This window comes from Zalophus californianus, chromosome 3 (genome assembly GCF_009762305.2).
Source record: "Zalophus californianus isolate mZalCal1 chromosome 3, mZalCal1.pri.v2, whole genome shotgun sequence".
Taxonomy (NCBI): domain Eukaryota; kingdom Metazoa; phylum Chordata; class Mammalia; order Carnivora; family Otariidae; genus Zalophus; species Zalophus californianus.
The window spans coordinates 136,450,560-136,470,429 of NC_045597.1; the positions used below are offsets into that span (position 1 = coordinate 136,450,560).

Below are 19,870 nucleotides of genomic sequence, written 5' to 3' on the forward strand. Positions count from 1 at the left end.
TCAGGCTCCGCGCTCGGTGCGGAGTCTGCTTGAGATTCTCTTTCCCTCTGCCTCTCCCCCTCTGCCTCTTCCCCTGCTTGCTCATTCACTCTCTCTAATATAAATGAATAAAATATTTAATTTAAAAAAAAAGGAAAGAAATGCCAGAACAGTTCTTCAAGGTCTACCTTGGGTCTCCTCGCCTCTTCTCTTAGTCACCCACTCCCATAAAAGCCCCATCTGCATATTAGCACTCCCAGAGAGAGGGCAGCTGCAGAACCACGTGTCTGTCTGCTTATTGGGAGAGGCCACATAGATATTTGTAGGACCCCAAAATATATCATGTCCCCATTGATCTTTTCATTTCGTCTCTGCCCCCCAAAAGTTATGTCTCTATTCCTTTTCTCCATGAATGGCAATACCAGTTGCCTAAGCCAGAAATGAGATAAAAAGGAACAGTTTGATTGCAGAGATCTTGTTCTAACCATTATGCTGTATTGCCTCGTTACTTGATTTCATCCTTGAGTCTTCCCCCCACTGCTTAAGTCCAGTTGATTTGGCCTCCTAGATCTATCTTTCTTTTCTTTTCTTTTCTTTTCTTTTCTTTTCTTTTCTTTTCTTTTCTTTTCTTTTCTTTTCTTTTCTTTTCCTTTCCTTTTCTTTTCTTTTCTTTTCTTTTCTTTCTTTTTCTTTCTCTCTTTCTCTCTTTCTTTCTTCCTTTCTTCCTTTCTTCCTCTTTCTTTCTTTCTTTTTTTAAGATTTTATTCATTTATTTGAGAGAGAGTGTTCCAGTGAGGGAGCATAAGCAACAGGAGGGGGAGAGGGAGAAGAAGACGCCCCACTGAGCAGGGAGCCCGATGTGGGTCTCGATCCCAAGACCCTGGGATCATGACCTGAGCCAAAGGCAGCCACTTAACTGACTGAGCCACCCAGGCGCCCCCCCATTTTTAAAAAAAAGATTTTATTTATTTTAGAGAGATACAGTATGTGAGCAGGGGGAGGGGCAGAGGGAGAGGGGAGGCAGACTTCCCACTGAGGGTGGAGTCCAACGCAGAGCTCCCATAACCCGTGAAATCACAACCTGAGCCAAAGCCAAAACCAAGAATCCAGCGCTCAACCAACAGAGCCACCCAGGCGCCCCTGATTTGGCCTCCTGAATGTTTCTTGACTTGGTCTCCCTCTCCTGTTCTGTGCCATAGCCCTTTGTCTGGGCTTCCTTTTGTCCTTTTGGACTACAGCCACTTGGGTGCACAGTGATCTCCTTGCCTCCAGTTCTGTTCTCTCATATGCTCTCCCCTCTGCACATTTGACCATTTCATTTCTCTGCTTAAAATTGTTCATTGGATTTCCATTTTTCACAAAGGCCCTCCTGGACCAGGCACCTGCCTTGCAAAATTGCCTGTGTTTCCCTCTGCTCCTGACCTTCTGCAAGGGTCTTTTTTCTGCCTAAAAAATGCTTTACTCCCATAGTGCTTCTCTGTCTGGTTAGTCCCAGCTTGTTCTTCAGGTCTTCGTGTGAGCACCATTTCTTCCAGAAAACTCCTGCTGACCTCCTTAGACTGAGATACCCCTGCTCTTTGATTCCAAGGCAATCTCTGTGTCTCTCATCATAGAATTTATCCCACATAATTATATATTTAAAAAATTTTTTAAATGTTAATTCCAGTATAATTAACAAAGTATTATATTAGCTTTAGGTGTTGTCCCACTTGACTATAGACATTGGTTTCAGTGTCTCTCCCATGAGACTGTAAGCTCCACAGGAGCAGAGAAAAGCCAGTCTTGCTCACCTTCCTCTTCCAGAACATGTTACATTGCCTCGCCCATAACAGGTACTTGGCAAATATTTGTTAAGTGAGTGAATGTATGAATAAGTGAATGAATGAATGTTGTCTCTGCCTACAAGAAAATTACTCTTCAGTTGAGAGGAAAAGATACATACCAGGAAGTAGTAATTGCTAGTGACCTCCTCAGTACCGTGCTGGCAGTATAGTGGCAGAACCCAAGTAAAAACTTTGGTTCTTGGGGTGCCTGGGTGACTCAGTCAGTTAAGCATCTGCCAGTCAGGTCATGATCCCAGGGTCAGTCCCATGGCGGGCTCGTGCATGGGGAAAGAGAGAGAGAGAGCATGAGCATGGGGAAGGGACAGAGGGAGAAGCAGACTATCTGCTGAGCAGGGAGCCCGACGTGGGGTACTGAGGAGGTCACTAGCACTCTCTTTCTCTCTCTTAAATAAATCAATAAAATCTTTAAAAAAATTTTGGTTCTCTTTACTGCTACTAACCTATGTCATTTTTACTGGACCTTAGTACTACATTTGGTTTAAACAAATGTTTCGAAAGCCTTTAGTCAGTACTTCATGGAATTAGTTTTTTGTTCTTGTTTCAAAAGCTTCAATGCAGTAAATACTTCAGTTTTACCTTTCATATGCCATATGGAAGACAGAAGTAGAAATTTATGGGTTTTTTTCAGTGTAAGATGACTCAAATAAATTAGATGATTGTCATAATTTTTTCCTTTTTTTTTTTTTTAGTTGTTATAGCTGCTGATGGGGTATTAAAGGTAGGACTCCTTCTTTTAATTTTTTTCAAAAGTATTTGTTAACTTCAGATGTAAGTTTTTGTGACAGATAATTCTTTTATTAATCAGTGGCTGAAGGTTGATACTTGTTTTCTTTTCTCAGATATGCGATTTTGGTGCCTCTCGGTTCCATAACCATACAACACACATGTCCTTGGTTGGAACTTTCCCATGGATGGCCCCAGAAGTTATCCAAAGTCTCCCTGTGTCTGAAACTTGTGACACATATTCCTATGGTGTGGTGAGTTCATTTCTAATTTTTTTTTGTTGCTCAGGGAAATCTAAAAAAGCAAACACCTCCAGGAGTGGGATACAGCAATTTAACACAATTTTAAGACAACGATGCTGTTTCCCGTGGAATGCCTAGAGCAATGGCCACAGACAGAACACTTCCTAATTGCCAGAATGTTCATTTTGATCACTTTTCTGCATCTGAGTTATTTTGTCCTGTGTTGAGAAGAAACCAATGCTACTTCCAAAGAGCAATTAGATGGAACCTAAAATAATGCCGGGCCTGATGCACTTATGTGGAGAGTGCTTTCCTGGGCTGGACGCACGACTGTGGAGTGTCTGTGTTAAGTCAGTGGAAACGTGGGTCATCTGGAACAGGACTTCATTGTAGTAAGTTGCTCAAAACACACTAGATCTGCCTCATGAGTGAATTACAGGAGATTTTTGAATGTCAACTATTAAAATGATTAGTGAGTTTCCGGAGAGTACAGAAGAAAATGTACTTAGCTTTTATGGCCTTGTCCAAGCCTGCTGCCAGTCTTACAAAGTAGTGTGACTCTCTGAGGCATAACTCTAAGGTATGTAAAAATCACAACAGAGCAGCACAGAGGGAAACAGGATAATGTGGGGGTGGGGATGCTCAGGGAATGGAGCCACAGGAAAGACTCCCTTAAGGAGCAGAAGCTTCTGGAGGAAGGGTTTTGAGGTGGATCATTCTCGAGGAATAAGCAGAGGGAAAGAAGTAAGTGGAATGGGGGAACAGTAGGGTGGGAGGGGAAGAAGGGCACGGTGGTTCTTTGGTGGTAGAAGGAATTTATTTGTTGTTTTTTATCCTTAAAAATACTGTGTATCTTTTAAAAAGTCCAAAGTAGTATTTGACACTCCTTCTCTTCGGGTCTCATCTCTCAATCATACTACCTCTATATTTATATTATTACTCTTAAAAGGATATTTTCATAATAACAGGAAAAGGAGCAGACTGATTTTGGCCCAAACCCCCATGCCTCCTCTTTCCGGACTTCTGTGGTTTCTACTGAAAGTGACAGCTGATGGCCCAAGAGGAGACCTGCATTGTCACATGTATTCCTGATTCTCTAGAGGCCATCAGCCTCTCAGGATTTACTGCTGGCTTCATTACTTAAGTCTTGGGCTTGTTTTCTTTGGCAAACTTTTTCTAAATTATAATATATCTTATGTGTACCAAATTAATTATTTTTTTAAAGATTTTATTAGAGAGAGAGAGAGAGCACAAACAGGGGGAGTGGCAGGCGGAGGGAGAAGCAGGCCCTCCGCTGAGCAGGGAACCCTACTTGGGGCTCGATCCCAGGACCCTGGGATCATGACCTGAGCTGAAGACAGATGCTTAACTGACTGAGCCACCCAGGCGCCCTACCAAATTAATTTAATATAATAGAGATGAATTTTATTGGCTATTGGAAAAAGTCATTACAAGAATGAGATACGTGCTTTTAGCAAAAGGCTAGAATTTTATTTATTTATTTATTTTTTTAAAGATTTTATTTATTTATTTGACAGAGAGATACACAGCAAGAGAGGGAACACAAGCAGGGGGAGTGGGAGAGGGAGAAGCAGGCTTCCCACTGAGCAGGGAGCCCGATGTGGGGCTCGATCCCAGGACCCTGGGACCATGACCTGAGCCGAAGGCAGAGGCTTAATGACTGAACCACCCACGCGCCCCAAAAGGCTAGAATTTTAAAGGTTGGAAGACAACAGTAGCTTCAGGCTAAATATCTCATTTCCCTTAATTCTGGGTATTTCTAAGACTGAAGGCTATAAACTACTATAGACAGCGATCAAATAAGTCTCATTGAAAGATGAGGAAGAAACATAAGTTCCTGAAGAGACTGGATTCTAAAACTGGTTCCCTATGTCAAAAGTTACTACATTCTGACCATCCTACCAATCACCTGCTGGGGAGGTCTGAAAATGGGGGAATTTGTTGCAATTTCAGACTTTAGTGAGATGTTTTCTCTTAGGAAGTTATGTTCCTTCATTTTTAAGCAACAATGTGTTTATCGTGTCAGGCACGGTGTTAGACACCAACTTCGGGTAATGTAAATTGGACTTTGCCTGCGCATTGGGACCAGTGTTCTATCCTGTGGAACAGGAACCAGCAAACTTTTTCTGTAAAGGACCAGAGAGTAAATATTTGAGAATTTGAGGCTCACTAGGAGTCCCCGCTGTGTATTCTTTTGCTTTTTACAACCCTTTACAAATGGTAAAACCACTATGCACTCCATCCACAACGGGGCTCAGTCCACAGAAAAAGTTGTGTGGAGCCTGAGGGAGGGAAAGGAAGCCTCAGGGCCGGAGTGGGTCACAGTGAGTCAGCAAGAGACCACACTTCTCACATCCTCACTTGCCTGTGCATTTAGATACACACACACATATTTAGGCGGTTATAGTTTTTAAATTATTTTTGCATGTGAACTAGAAGACTTTAGAGGCTCATTTTAGTAGCACTCCCCAAGCTCTGGTGTAGCATTTGTACTTTGAAAATTCTCCCCAAGTCTTGGACTTTCCCTATCCCAGAAATGTTTGATCTGAAAGACAACTATGGGTTCCAGATAGAGTGAACTTTTGCTTTCAGGATTATCTCACTTATGAAAACAAACCTCACACTGCTTCCTTCCTGAACCTTACCAAACCAGGGGCGTCACTGGGTTTCCTGAACCAGAGTAGAATCTCAGTCCCAGTAACCAAGGACCAATTCATTTTCACAGGCAAACTATCAAAGATATTAGTGACTTCCATGTTTCCTGTATCTTTTTAAATCCCTTTCACTCATTCCTCATTGACCCCCTCATGTTAAACATAGTTTGAATCAACCTTTCCAAGGCTGCAAATGTTGTTTACATTATTAAGAAGCTTTTCTTTCGAGTGTGCACAACCTCTTAGTAGATGGGCCTGAACATTTCTGTTGGTGAATGAGGTTTTCTCTGGACTTGTTTACCGACCCTTCGTTCTGTTCTGAGGGATTTAACAAATGCTTAACAAATCATTCCATCAAGTAGTTTCACTTACTGTCACAAACTCGATAGCCACTCACTGAACATTTGCAGTGTCATTCGGTATTTACACACTGGATGCTGCCGTGTGGGACCTGTCCGCCCCAGTCACCTGCTTCTGCGGTTATGTTAGAGGCTTCTTTTGACTGGTGGAAACAAAAATGCCTTTCCAGTGACTCTGTTTGTTTTAAAACAGTATCTTAAAGAGAAGGGTTTACTTGGAATTCTGGTTATGCTCAACCCATAGCTGTATCAACAGAGTTTCACTCAGAAAGTTGCACATAGGGACACCTGGGTGGCTCAGTCATTAAGTGTCTGCCTTCGGCTGAGGTCGTTCTCCCAGGGTCCTGGGATCGAGCCCCGCATCGGGCTCCCTGCTCCGCAGGAAGCCTGCTTCTCCCTCTCCCTTTGCCCCTGCTTGTGTTCCCTCTGTTGCTGTGTCTCTCTGTCAAATAAATAAATAAAATCTTTAAAAAAAAAAAGCCCTATATAGAAAGTTGCACATAAACCAGTTGAATTATAAATGAGAATTCAAGATTTTATTTAATACTGACCCCTTCCCATTATGTTCTAGATAAACACCATTTAAGTGAAAGAAATAGTACAAGGCATGCTTTCCAGAGCTTTTTCTTTAAACAATCACGAATTTTTGAAAAATACAGAAAGCATTGCATGGTCAAAGTAGGTATTACCTAAAAGATTAGCAGGAGAGAATGGTTGTTAAGGTAGGGGCATGTTAGTTTTAGAACTTTGTTGTCCAAAGACTGAAAATAATACTCATCTGGGAAAGCAATGTGGTTATTTAGAATTTTTAATGTCCTTTCAATAATAGGTAAGTAGCCAGGACCATTTGTCAGTACAGTATCTCTTGGCATAAAACATCCCATAGTTCATGAAGGGTCCATTCTGTTCATTGTGCCTACACACAGACACACACACACACTCTCTCTCTCTCTTTCTCTCTCTCTCACTCTCTCTTTCTCACTAGCAGATGAATAAGACCCTAAAAAAGAGTGGTCCTTTTTTGAAACCCACCCCCCCAAAAAAAACACAAAAAAAATACCTAATATATTTTTGCTTTTCATTTTTCTATTTTTTCAGACTTGCTGTAAGAATTTAGCCCCTGGTATTGAAGTCCCTCGCCCCTGCAACTTGATAAACCTGTGTTGCTTCTTAACTCATGGCAAGACTGACCAGCCTTGGCCAGCCTTAAAATAAATGTGCTGTGAATGCCAGAAGTGGATCTTGTGATCCTTGCTTCTAAACTGATAAACTTTGCTGGGCAGGCAGTTGTTTCTCTCCATTTTACAAGAGAGGAGATTGTGCTACCCCTTTAGGGTGATCTCTCTTGAAGGACGGAACCAGCGCAGTGTTTAGTGTCTTACCCACAAAAAAGAAAAGACTCAAGGAAAGCAAAAATCATTGACAGAACAAGCCTTCTGAGAGCACAAGGCCTAGCCACTCTTTAAAAACAAAGCTGTCCTAATGACAATGCAGAAAGGATTACCTTCCCAGAAGCTTCTGAGCCAGAACCACGGTTTGAAGAGAGTGGCTTAAGAGTGAGCATCCGTGTGTGGCTTGTGTGTGAGCCCTGTTCCAGAACAAGCCGGGCTCAGGTAATGGCTTGCCATTGTTTGTAAAAGAAAGGGCAAGAAAAGTACACAGCCTTGTCCAAGTTTCTCTGCAAACTGAGAATAGAAATTTTTCCTTGTGAGCACAGTTTAGACGTAAATACGTCTCAAGATAGAATGAGTTGGAAAGTATTTTTAAGGGGAAAGATCACAATGTTTGGCCTGCATCCCTGTCACTGATGTTTTCAGGCCTAGTTTAATATATTTTTAGACCTTCACATGACTTCCTCCACAAAGGACTGTGTTGTGCCTTGTGCCATTGTGTTTAGTGCAGAAACCGCTGTTGTCCTGTCTCATGCCGCCTGCTTTGTGCCACATTCCCGCACCTGCGGGATCGGTAGCGGGGACTCGGCGCGCGCTGGCGCTGCGCTTACGCTGGGACTTCACTTGGGCCCCAGCGGCGCCTGTGCCGCGTCCGCACCCCGCGCCCCGCACGTGCGCCGCCCGCACGCGGCCCCTCAGCTGTGGCAGCTCGGCCGAGACCCACACACGGACTAAAACGAAACTCTTGTTTTTCCAGGGAAACAGAACTCAGACCTTAGTAGATTTGGGATATTTTCCAACTGAATATTTGAGAATAAAGAATGACATAAATCTTTTTGTCTATCACTTCCCAAGCTCTTGGTTTTGCATTTTACCTCGTAAAACCCAGGCAGCCTTTGTGTGTGCGCCTGCGCAGTGGGTTGTGCGTGCTTGCCCGGGTCAGAAAGTGTGTGGGGGGGGGGGGGGCGGTGCTGGAGGCCACCTCCCTGGACATTTTGGGGTCTGGAGCATTTGATTTATTTGAGGCTGAGTCACTGTTCCCTTTCTCCTTAGGAAGGCCAAATTCCTCACTTTGTTTGCTCTGCATACCCCTCTCCCTCCCCAACCTCAGCACCAGGGGAGTGGTAATTGGGTGCAATGGAGGGGGCTTCATTTCCTGCTCAGCCCTCTCGCTGCTCCATCCCTCTCCCCTGTGCAGGCAGGGTCTCAGGGGTGATTGCATACCTGTTCTGGTCCTCAAACGCTGCCTTTACTTATAGTGCTTGCTAGAATCATCCCCTTCTGGGATGCCCCTTACCTTTTCCTAATCACTTCTGGGACTCAAATAGAATTATTCAGTAGCTCTTCTAAAGAAGTACCTTACACACTTGATTAAAAGCCCAAAGAGGCTTCGGTGAATTTTTTTTCTCCTGCTTGAGCAGCATCTGCCAATTTCCCTGATTTTCCTGCTAATTAGCCAGAGTTCATTTAGCATGTTCTGATTCGAATATGACTGAGCACTGGCTAAGGAAACAGTGGATACAGAGTTAAAGGTTTGTAGGACCTGCTTGAATAGAGTACATGTTCTCAATCTACATTCTTATTTAGAAATGGGTTGTTTTTTTTTTTTAGAACAAGAGTAATCTAAATCAAAACTGCTGAATTCATTTGCTTCTCACCTCTGCCATGGCTCCACACCTGAAATATGGCACATCACGTTCTCTCTCACTGCAGCCTCCCTTCTCTAGACTTACGTCAGGTTAAGAGCTTGACCATTAGGGTGAGGCAGCAAGTTCATATTCTTGCTCTGCCACTTGATAACAGCGTCTATGGGCAAGTTTATTTAACTTTCTGAAGCCTTAGTTTCCTCATCTATAAAATGAGGATCATAGCTATTCGCTGGGATTGATATTAATCATGACAACACTTGTAAAGAGTTTAACAAAGTATCTGGAACATAATCACTCAGTAAATGATAGTCGTTGTTATGATTGTTGATAAAATTATAATTGTTTTTGCACTTCAGAAAATATTGGTAGACTCAGATTTTGATGCCCATTTGTATAAATCGAGAAAGTTACCTGAATGTAAAAATCTCCATTACTTAGTATTTTAAATGAAACCCAAATCATTGGCTGTTTTCAGCATTCCTAGCATCAGTTTGCTTTCTTTGGGCATGCAGATTTATTAATTGTGCTGATCTCAAGGATTGCAGAGAGATGAACACACACATACATTCCCCCCCCACACACACACCTAGCCTATATATATGAACATAAAGTGTTTATTATATTTTAGAACAGATAGTAAATTATGTTATAGGTGGAAGAAAATGACTCCCTTAGACTAACTCATTTTGAGAGAGCTTCCTCCAAAACAAAATTTAAATGTTACAGTTCTGCAAGTACCTACCATTATGGGGTGAATGGTTTAGCCAGTGATTCGGATTTAGGGCTCAATATTTTTTATCAGACCATTACTGATCCTTTAAAAATACGGTTGAATTCCCAGTTATTATCTTATAGAGAAATTTATTGGTGATTGAAGGTAGGAGCAGTTTGACTAACAAAATATAAAACCTAATTTGTGGGAATCTGTGAGAATTCTAGTAACTTACAAGATAAATTATGTAGGCCCACTGGTTTCATAAGTCTGGCTCTAAATGTTCTGATTTCTAAACTAGTTTTTTTCTTTATAAAAATGAACAAAAAATGAATGTATGTGTGCGTGCGTGTGTGTGTGTGTGTGTGTGTGTGTGTGTGTAATATTTGGAAGAAGTCCTATGCATGAATATATGTTTTGTCCAAGTTTCTACAGGTGGGGTTGGTTTTGTCTGGTAATTGGATACAGTTAAGTGTTAGATAAAGTTTCAGTAAAATACCAAAAATACAAAGTACAAGAATAAAAATTCCATTTTCTTTTTGTTCCAGGTTCTCTGGGAGATGCTAACAAGGGAGGTCCCCTTTAAAGGTTTGGAAGGATTACAAGTAGCTTGGCTTGTAGTGGAAAAAAACGAGGTAAGACTACGATTCTCCATTCAGGTACATAGATCAGAAAACAGTATTGGGGTTTTGCAAAAGACTTTTTCATCTTCTTCAAATTGAAAGTAAGTTCACGCTTATGGAAAGATTAGCAGTAGGAGCTAACACAAAGGGTCAAAGTGATGTTATTCCTCATGAATGGACCCTTTACATCTAATTGTTGCAGCTTCACGTCGTGATGCTGTAGATCAAAAATTGTACAAGTACTGTACTAGTTTCTCAGTCTCAATTGTAAAACCTAGGGGTTTGTTCTTAGTGATGAAAGAAGCCATTGCGTCCAAGGTAGGGGAACAGTTTAACTCCATCTCCTGCGTTTAGGACATCTTTTTTACTGGCCGGGAGTTGATATATCTGTAAGAGACCTTCAGCTACTTCAACTTACCTCTCCCAGCAGGAGTCACTATAGTACAAGAAACTGTCGCTTAGATGAGAATTTCAAAAATAAAAGAAGAAAAAATAGTTTCAAAAAAGGGAAAAATTACAGTTTTGCCACCTACGTTGAACACTACATTGAAGATGAGCTCCTCACTGGAATTGGCGAGGCAGTGGCATAACTGTTCCCGTCTTCATGCAGAGCCTTTCCATTTCAAAAGAACTTCAGTGGCGTAAACACCGTTTGTGCTGTGTCCCCAGCCTCGCTTTTCTTCTTCCCACAAATTGAGGCTTTCAGTTAGTTGGACCTATGAGCCTACATCAGAGAACGTGGTACATTCATATCAAAGAGAGCAACTACATTTTGAAAGGCTTAAAATTGTGACTGAAATGCACAGGCATGGAAATCCTCAGCATAAGGATGAAGCATCCAGTATCAAGGTACTATGAGAACTTAGATCCGGTAATGGAAGCACGCAGTTGTCTTTGCAATGCAAAACAACCTTATTTCACAGAGCTTCATTTCCAGATCTGATCTGTGCCCTCCGCAGAAGGTAAGAGTGCAACCTGAGGATAAAATAATTTGCAAAAAGGTGAATACGCGGAGATCTGCCCTTTTTAATGCTATGAAAGAATTAGATTGATCTGCTCCCCATGTGAGTGCAGGAACAGACTAGATTAACCAAACAGCTGCTACTGACTAAGAGAAACCAAGTTTCCATAGTTTAGATCACATAATCCCGCTACCTTATTAATTTGTCCTCCTGAGCTATTGAGAACAGATGAAATGTTCGTGATAGCTGAACTTGATGGGAGAGAGCTGCCAATTTAAGAAAAAGCAGAAGGAGTTATATTCAAGAATGTGTCTTGCTCAGTGTTTCACAGGAGCTGTTCTGTTTTAATTAAATGTCCTGGTTATTCCCGGTGTGCTATTAAATCAGACCCTTGTACCCAGGATAACTGGTATTTTCATGATACGAGCACCCGCTTGTCTCTGTTCTATTCCTCTTGCCAGTGAGGTGATTAGATGTTTGCTTCTGGGTTTACAAATGAGAGTGAAGGAAATGATTGACCTAATGTTGACTTTGGAGTGGAACACTCAATGTAACTTTTTTCCCTCTACATTGTTCCAAGAAAAATTAGAAGAAAGTGTTTTAAAAGCTGACTGGACCCTCCAAATACGTGTAAGAAAAAACAATATTTTAAAATAATATTTCATCTAAAGGATGGCAGAAGAGGTGTGCATCTAAAGCACTTTCAAAACATGAGTCTCCATCAAGGATGATTAAAGCAGACAAGAAAAATGAATTTAGAAGCTGCCTTTGGATAGCTGGCTTGAGGGCTGGAATCACCCATAAATAACCTTGAGAACTTCCTGAACATGTACCAGACGAGGCTGTCAGCCCCCCCGCCCCCCCCGGTTCCTCAGGGATTCCCTAGAGTAGAACGTACTGTTTTATCCATGGTGTGACCTGATTGATAGTCGGCTAATAACTGATGGAGACCACTCAGATACCTCCCGTTCTGTACGCAGAATAGCAAGTTCAAGGAACCCCACATGGTGAAACAAGTTTTCTCAACTTTCTACTGAACTTAAGGAAAATTGGGTATTGAAGGCTACTTACCTGTCTACTCTCACTCTGCACAATATTTGTCAAAAATATGGAAATTAAGTTTAACTGTACTTTCCATTGTCATTATTCACAAAGGAGTCTTCATTTCATCTCATAAATGTAGACACATATTACCAGAACAAATTCTGTTGACATAACATTAAAAGAATTAAACTATATAGAACAAACTGAAGGGGTTGCTAGAGGGGAGGTGGGTGGGGGATGAGCTAAAGGGATGATGAGTAGTAAGGAGGGCCCTTGTTCTGATGAGCACGGGGTGGTATATGGAAGTGTTGAATCACTACATTGTACACTTGAAACTAATATTACGCTGTATATTAACTGGAATTTAAATAAAAACTTGGAAAAAATGGCCAAGGATTTATTTCATTTCATAATAAAATTGAGACTTTGACTTAAAAATAATTTACAAAATTCTTCCAACTTCCAATTATTTCATTTATTTTTACTTTGGAATACCTTGGGTTCTTGAGTTGAAAAGAACAAGCTGTATTTTTTTTTTTTAACAGGCCTCATTTAAATAAAGAATGATGTGTTTAAACCTAGGGAGGCATTTTAAATGTAAGCCAGTCACCCTAGAATGCACCTATATCCAAATATTAGAGTTACCTTTTCTTTTTAACTTTTTATTTTGAAATAATTATAGACTAACAGGAATTTGCAACAATATTAGAAAGGATTCTGTGTATCCTTCATCCAGCTTCCCCCACTGGTGAGATACAGGTATAGGCCAACACCCAAACCAGAAAGTTGACATTGATTCATTACTCTTAACTAGACTCTAGACCTTATTCAGTTTCACCATTTAGATTGCTTTTGGATCTACAGGAAGATCAATACGTTCTAAAAATATCTGAAGGTGTTTGCTTCTAAATGCTTAATAATGAAATAAGGCCTTCAAACAATAATTTTTCCTAATATTAAATCCTATTAAAACTAGATACATAAAGCACTGTTAAAGACTGAACCCTTACAGAAGTCATGAAATTAGGAGGGTATTACTAATAAATTTTGTAATTTTTATAGACATGTATGTTTGTCTTTGTAATTTCTATAAAACTGAATTAGTGGTCATTCAGAATATTCTGACAGTATAATTTCTATCGTTACAAGTACTTAGATTCTCATAAAATATGTTTTGTTCTAAGTAGCAAAACAATTTTTTTCCTTTAGAGAGAGTGCACAGGCACACATATACGTGAGTTGGGGGGAGGGGCAGAGGGAGAGAGAGAATCCTAAGCAGGCTCCCTCTTTTGGCCCTGAGATTATGACCTGGGCATTTTCAGTCACCTAACTTAAGTATTCTTAATAGGTGCCCCAAACTATTAACAGAAATCCTCAATGCATCGTTGACTACATTTTGGAAAAAAGATAATAAAAAATAATTGACAAAAAGTAATTTTTTGCATCTTAAAGAAAATGGTGCAGAAAAAGAATATGCTCTTTAAAAAATGTCATGCCTAATTTAGTGGTTGGGAAATATTTTCATTTTAAATTTGGAACTTTTAAAGTATTTAAGTTTGAAGTAGTGCGGCTAAATCTGTTGCTAATATCTGGTTATTTCGGGATGTTTTAATGCATTAGGAATGCCCACAGTTCTGTAAACAGAACTTAAATACTTCAGATTTTCTTTTAAAGTACTTTTTAATAAACCAAAATAAACCCTTACATTAGTGTCTGAGTCTAGATTTAACTGATATTTGACCATATGAGATGATCTAAAATAATTATGTCTTCTTTCATAATGTCTCAGATGAGGTAGCTAAAAAGTTTCTCAGTAAGAAAAGATGATAGAAAAGATTAACATCCATCCATATTCATCCAGGTCACATTTCAGTTCTTAGAAAAATGTGAAAAAGTTACATTGAAAATGTTCCTTTTTATGAGAAATTACTTTGCCATGGGGTACATTCAGCTGAGTAATTGCAATCACTTTGTTTCTCTTAGTTGCCAAATATTTTTAAAAAAAAAACACCTGATTTTCCTTTTGATCTTCATCAAAAGGTTTCCAGTTCACATTAGAGTAAAATAAGAGTACAGTTTACCAGATCTCCTCTATTCTATGTAATCAGTTAAAAAAATGTTTAGCATAGCCTTTAATTTGGCAAGGGCTGTTTTGTTTAAAACTTTCAGGTTTTATATATTTTAGTTTATTTTGATTTTAAGGTTATTGTAATTCGAAATACAGATCCCCATCTGTTTTTTTGCCAGGGCAACTCTTTTTCTGGTGTTATGCATAGCCTCCCCCAAATCCAACTAAGTTCAGTTTCAGTTTTTTATTTGCAAAACTTCTTTGGTAAACAATACTGCATAATAAATCATCTTAGTACTTCTTAGTGCGGTGGACTTCTTAGTGCGGTGGTTCTCAGCTGTCACACCCAGGCCTCTCTTGATAACAACTCTTTTCATGCTCCCTCTACTTGCTGGAAATGACATGCAGATGTAGTACAACCTACCCACACACATTGTACTTTTAAAGTCAACATAATGCTCTCATCGTAGTATACAGAAGAAATAAATACGTATTACGGTGTATAAATGCGCAGGCATGACTGCAGGAGAGGAGAAAATGGAATAGTTTCAGAGCTTATACCTATGGATAAATAGGATTCAACAGCTACAAATGCAGAATGGAGTTGAATTGTATCAACGATTCCAGCAGCATAAGGAATGCTGTTGTAGGTGACATTTTCCAAAAATCTTGGTAAGGTTATGAATAATGCAAAGATCAATCTGCCCTTGATTTATTTTATTTGGTAGTTGCATTCTTAGTTCATTGCATTTTAAATCTGCTCAAAATATACTTTGTGTTTATTGTAAATCAAAGAGAGAGTCTAGAGCCAGAAAAATGATTAAACCTCATTGTTTGATTGCACATGGGGCATCTGAAGTTTGGTGGAGTGCAAGGGAGTACTTAGGGATTTACAACATAGTGAAGGATGTCCAGCATTCTTGACCCACTCCAGGTGCAACTCTCCAGTTTTTAAAACAAAAATGCCTCCATAGATATCTAAAGAGCCTCCAGGGGCATGGCAAGTTCTAGAGAAGCACTTCTGTAAAATGTTGGCACAGGACAGATGCTCACAGTGTAATCTTTGTTGTATCCAGCCCTTGTGCTTTAGCCATAATGAGTCATATGTCCAGAATCTCTTATTGGCCAATGAGAAGAAGCACACTTCTTTCAGATGATCTCTGGGACGGTGTGTGCTAAAGACGTTTCCAGAGGTGTCACGCCTACCGCCACAGATGAGCTGCTTTCCTAGCTGCCTGGGCTGCGTGCCTATTTCATAGCCGCCTGTGCAAAGATTTGTGGTTTTAGGCCTTGCCTTTCTCCTCCTGTAGTTTCCTTTAGACTTGAGTCTATGTTTCATTGTATTTGTTGTGCGGAACCGGACTTCTCCATCCACTGGGATGCCTTTTTGGAAGAACGGTATTAAAAGTTTCTTTAGAGATATGATGTACCTAAACATAAATTCTCATCTGCCATCTATCAATCAATGGAAGCTTAAAATTTAATGACTTGTTTGTGCTCTAAATGTAACTCTTTTATGAACTTTCAGTGAGTATCTACTTACCTTCATGAGTAAATCCTTGTGTTGTCTTTCCTTCTCTGTGGTAGAGATTAACCATTCCAAGCAGCTGCCCCAGAAGTTTTGCTGAGCTGTTACGTCAGTGTTGGGAAGCTGATGCCAAGGTATGTAAGTCAGTTGTTGTTTTTTTTTTTGGTCGTCTTTCAGAATTCTGAAATTTCACTTGTTTGTTTGGCTTTGAGTTTTTAAAATTTGGGGTAATGAGAGTCATTACAAAGTAAAGCTGGATTGCTGTCCCTGTGAGCCCCAGATGGACTGTTAAGGCTTTCTGTTGCTATCTGCTTATCTTGATCCTTAGAAATTCATTACTGGCTCCTTCTTACAGCCCCTCTGGCACTCTTGATTCAACGGAAAGAATTGCATTCCTTTGTTTTTAATCTTTAATAAGAACTGTTGCACCTTTGTGTTCTAAAAATGGCCAGCATACAGTGCTTATTCTGTGCCAGGCACTATTCCAAGCACTAAATTTATGTACATTAGCTCATTTATTCCTCAGAATAGCTCTATGACGTAAGTTGTGTTATTCCACCCATTTTCCAGATGAAGAATCAAGGCATACAGAAGTTAAGTAATGCTCAAGGCCACGGCTAGTACATGGTGAGACTGGAGAATGAGCCCAAGCAGTCTGAACCAAAGACCAGGCCAGAGTAGCACTTCTGTTTTATTTTTCTTTTTTAGATTTTATTTATTTATTTGACAGAGACACAGCGAGAGAGGGAATACAAGCAGGGGGAGTGGGAGAGGGAGAAGCAGGCTTCCCGCAGAGCAGGGAGCCCAGTGAGGGGCTCGATCCTAGGACCCTGGGATCATGACCTGAGCCGAAGGCAGAGGCTTAACGACTCAGCCACCCAGGCGCCCCCAGAGTAGCACTTCTAGAGAAACTTGATATATACTCCTTGTCCGGATTCATGATGTTTTGAAGCCATCACTACAGAGTTGGAGACATTCCAAAATGTAGACTTTCCTGTGGTTAGCACATTTGAGCATGAAGGCCCATTGCCTTTCCCTGCAAAGATCATTTTAAAAGACACATTTATATGGAATTATTTATGAATAAAATGATAGGCGAATCTTGGATTTACTTCAAAATAAAATGAAAGGAAATAGATGGTGGTGTAGATTAAACAAGATTGGCCACGATAATTTTTGAAGCCAAGTGATAAGTATATGGAGGTTCATTTTTTTTTTCCCTAAGAATTTTTAAAACTTTCAGTTCAAATCAGTGGGCTGGGTTCACTTCAGCTCCTTCACTGCCAACCTGGGGGCAGGGACTGCTTCAGTTTCTCTGCCTTCTCCTTGTCCATGATGACCAAGGTGTAAAGGTATCTGCTGCCCTGAGCTTTAAACTTCACATTATCCTTATTTTTCTTGATCTTGACGGATTTGGTGTCCTTTCGCCTGGCCGTGAGCACAAAGTCCTTGATTTCCTCGATTTTGCGAGGCATGGCTACGGTGGCGGGGGGTGGGGGGGTGGGCAGGGGAGCGCGCCGCTGGTACCCAGTCGTGGGTTACGCCGGATTACCCCTCAGTGCCCCGTTTACCGCCTGAAACACTCACCTATATGGAGGTTAATTACACTGTTCTTTCTACATTTGTTTATGTTTGAAATTTTTCATAATAAAAAGTTAGAAAGTAAAAAAAGACCCTCACAGATTAAACACTGAAAGAGACAGACCCAAGAAAGGAACTATAATTTTATAGTTCAAATTTGTCCACTCTTTCATGGAACTAGATATATTGCAAACTGATTTTTTAAATAGAGATCTAAAAACAAAGACTTAGGAATGGAATTTCTTCCTTAATTTAAACCCAGTTCCAATCTGGCCCCGAGGAAGAATGCATGCGGGTAACACACAGCATCTTTCTCTAGTGGGGAGAATGCACGACAACCGGTGAGTTTGAGTACTCACCGCGCCGAATCACATGCGTGACGTAGCACGTGGTTCCGCCCCCCCCCTCCCCGCCGCACGTGAGAACAGCTCAATGCCAAGTACAGTAGTTTGTACAGTAGTGCGGCCGATAGAGCAGCCGGGCACGCGGATCTGTGAGGCCTGGGCCCGGTGTGCTCCCTGCTGGCTGGGCTGGCCCGGCCTGTGCCTTGTCTCGGAGGAGTTTGTTGTGGGGGCTTCCCAGATTTGCACATTTCACCTTTGACCTGAAAACCAGCAGCCTTAATCTTTGCTTTCACTCCTGTTCATCAAACTACCTTCACCCTTTTTTTTTTTTAAAAAGGGGAGTCTTATATTTACTTAGTATTGTTTTTTATTAAAGAATTTAACATTTTTGGGCGCCTGGGTGGCTCAGTTGGTTGAGCGACTGCCTTCGGCTCAGGTCATGATCCTGGAGTCCCGGGATTGAGTCCCACATCGGACTCCCTGTTCAGCAGGGAGTCTGCTTCTCCCTCTGACCCTCTTCCCTCTCGTGCTCTCTGTCTCTCACTCTCTCTCTCTCAAATAAATAAAATCTTTTAAAATAAAAAAAAAATTAACATTTTTAAATTGTTAGTGTTTTTATTTAGTATTACTGTTTTTATTAGTGTTCCATGACAAAGTTGCATAGTTATGGCATGGTCTGCCCTGCCTCTGTTTAGGTCCTATTATTTTATTTATTTTTTAAAGATTTTATTTATTTATTTGAGAGAGACACAGCGAGAGCAGGAACACAAGCAGGGGGAGTGGGAGAGGGAGAAGCAGGCCTCCCACCGAGCAGGGAGCCGGATGCGGGGCTTGATCCCAGGACCCGGGGACCATGACCTGAGCCGAAGGCAGATGCTTAACGACTGAGCCACCCAGACACCCCTAGGTCCTATTATTTTATTCTTTTAAAGTTTTTTTTTTTTTAAGATTTTATTTGACAGGATAGATAGCATAAGCAGGCAGAGTGGCAGGCAGAGGGAGAGGGAGAAGCAGGCTCTCCGACAAGCAGGGAGCTGGGCGGGGCTCGATCCCAGGACCCCAGGATCATGACCCGAGCCGAAGGCAGCCACTTAACTCACTGATTCACCCAGGCGCCCCTAGGTCCTTTATTTTAGTGTGTGATTTGCAGAATATGGGGTTTTTAAGCATTAAGAGGAATGCCTGCCCTTTGTAGCTAATCCAGCAGAAAATACACTCAGCTGTTTGCAGGCTTGCTCTAGAACATTTGTATTTTTAAAATGCTATGGTACTACCTTCTCCATACTCTTTCTACCAGTTCTGTGTCCATTGTGACATATATAGTCATTTTGGCAGTATTTTTCTGCTACTTAAATAAAAATTTCACCTGAAATTATTTACAGTGAATTAGATTATTGCAACTAGATTCTCTATAATTGCAGTTATATTTCAGTATGCAAAGCAGGTTTTGAATTTCTTAATCGGAAACTTTGTACTTCATTAAAATTCTAAGAATATACATTTATGGTGCATTAATTAAATAATAGTGTAAACACCTAACACAGGAAGGACATTAGGCCTGGTGTTGATGCTATGAAGCTGGCATGTCTTTAACATGCAGCAAGTTTATCCTTCTTTAGGACAAGCGGCATCTTGTGTTCTAGCCAGGTGAAGTATAAAGAAAGTTTAAGATTGATCTTTACTTCCTAAATTGAAGGCATTTTATTCTGATACAATTAATACAGCCCCCCTGTATTTAAGTATACACCCCACACTGCCAGCGCTCTCTGTGGCTGATCTCCAGTCAGGCCTTACACACCTTCCTTCCCTGGGCATGCCGTCTTCTTTTCTTTCCTCCCTGAGGACTTTGCTGGCCCGCCTTCCCTGGCTGTTCTATTTACTCCAGCCCATACTGAGTCCTCCTTTTCCTAAACCACAGTCTGGGCTACTGCCTTACCCTGTGTGGTTGTATTTTTTAAATCTCTCTTCCTACACGGATTGCAGTCTCTTTGAGGGAACGAAGCTGCTTTTAGCACCTCACACACGCGTAGTAAGTAGAGGCCCAGTGTGTTGGCCAGAGTAGCCGGACCAAGGCACATTTTAGTTCTCTGGCTGTTAAGTATGGAGCAGTTCAGGCACTCATGGATGCCACTCCTGTGCGTACAGA

The 19,870-nt window shown here is 41.0% G+C and overlaps 2 protein-coding genes across 7 annotated transcripts in view; one reads left to right on the top strand and one right to left on the bottom strand.

The window, feature by feature from the left end:
• The window catches only part of MAP3K20 (mitogen-activated protein kinase kinase kinase 20), a 177,979-nt gene that overhangs the window by 99,540 nt on the left and 58,569 nt on the right, over positions 1-19,870 (top strand). For all 6 annotated transcript variants that reach the window (XM_027588489.2, XM_027588490.2, XM_027588487.2 and 3 more), the window contains 4 exons: positions 2,513-2,541; positions 2,663-2,800; positions 10,123-10,209; positions 15,859-15,933. In XM_027588489.2, coding sequence (XP_027444290.1) covers positions 2,513-2,541; positions 2,663-2,800; positions 10,123-10,209; positions 15,859-15,933 — 329 coding nt within the window. The remainder of the gene's footprint in view (positions 1-2,512; positions 2,542-2,662; positions 2,801-10,122; positions 10,210-15,858; positions 15,934-19,870) is intronic.
• LOC113919428 (60S ribosomal protein L38-like) lies at positions 17,077-17,274 on the bottom strand. Its single transcript, XM_035726546.1, has one exon. The coding sequence runs from the start codon at positions 17,272-17,274 to the stop codon at positions 17,077-17,079; it is 198 nt and encodes a 65-aa protein (XP_035582439.1).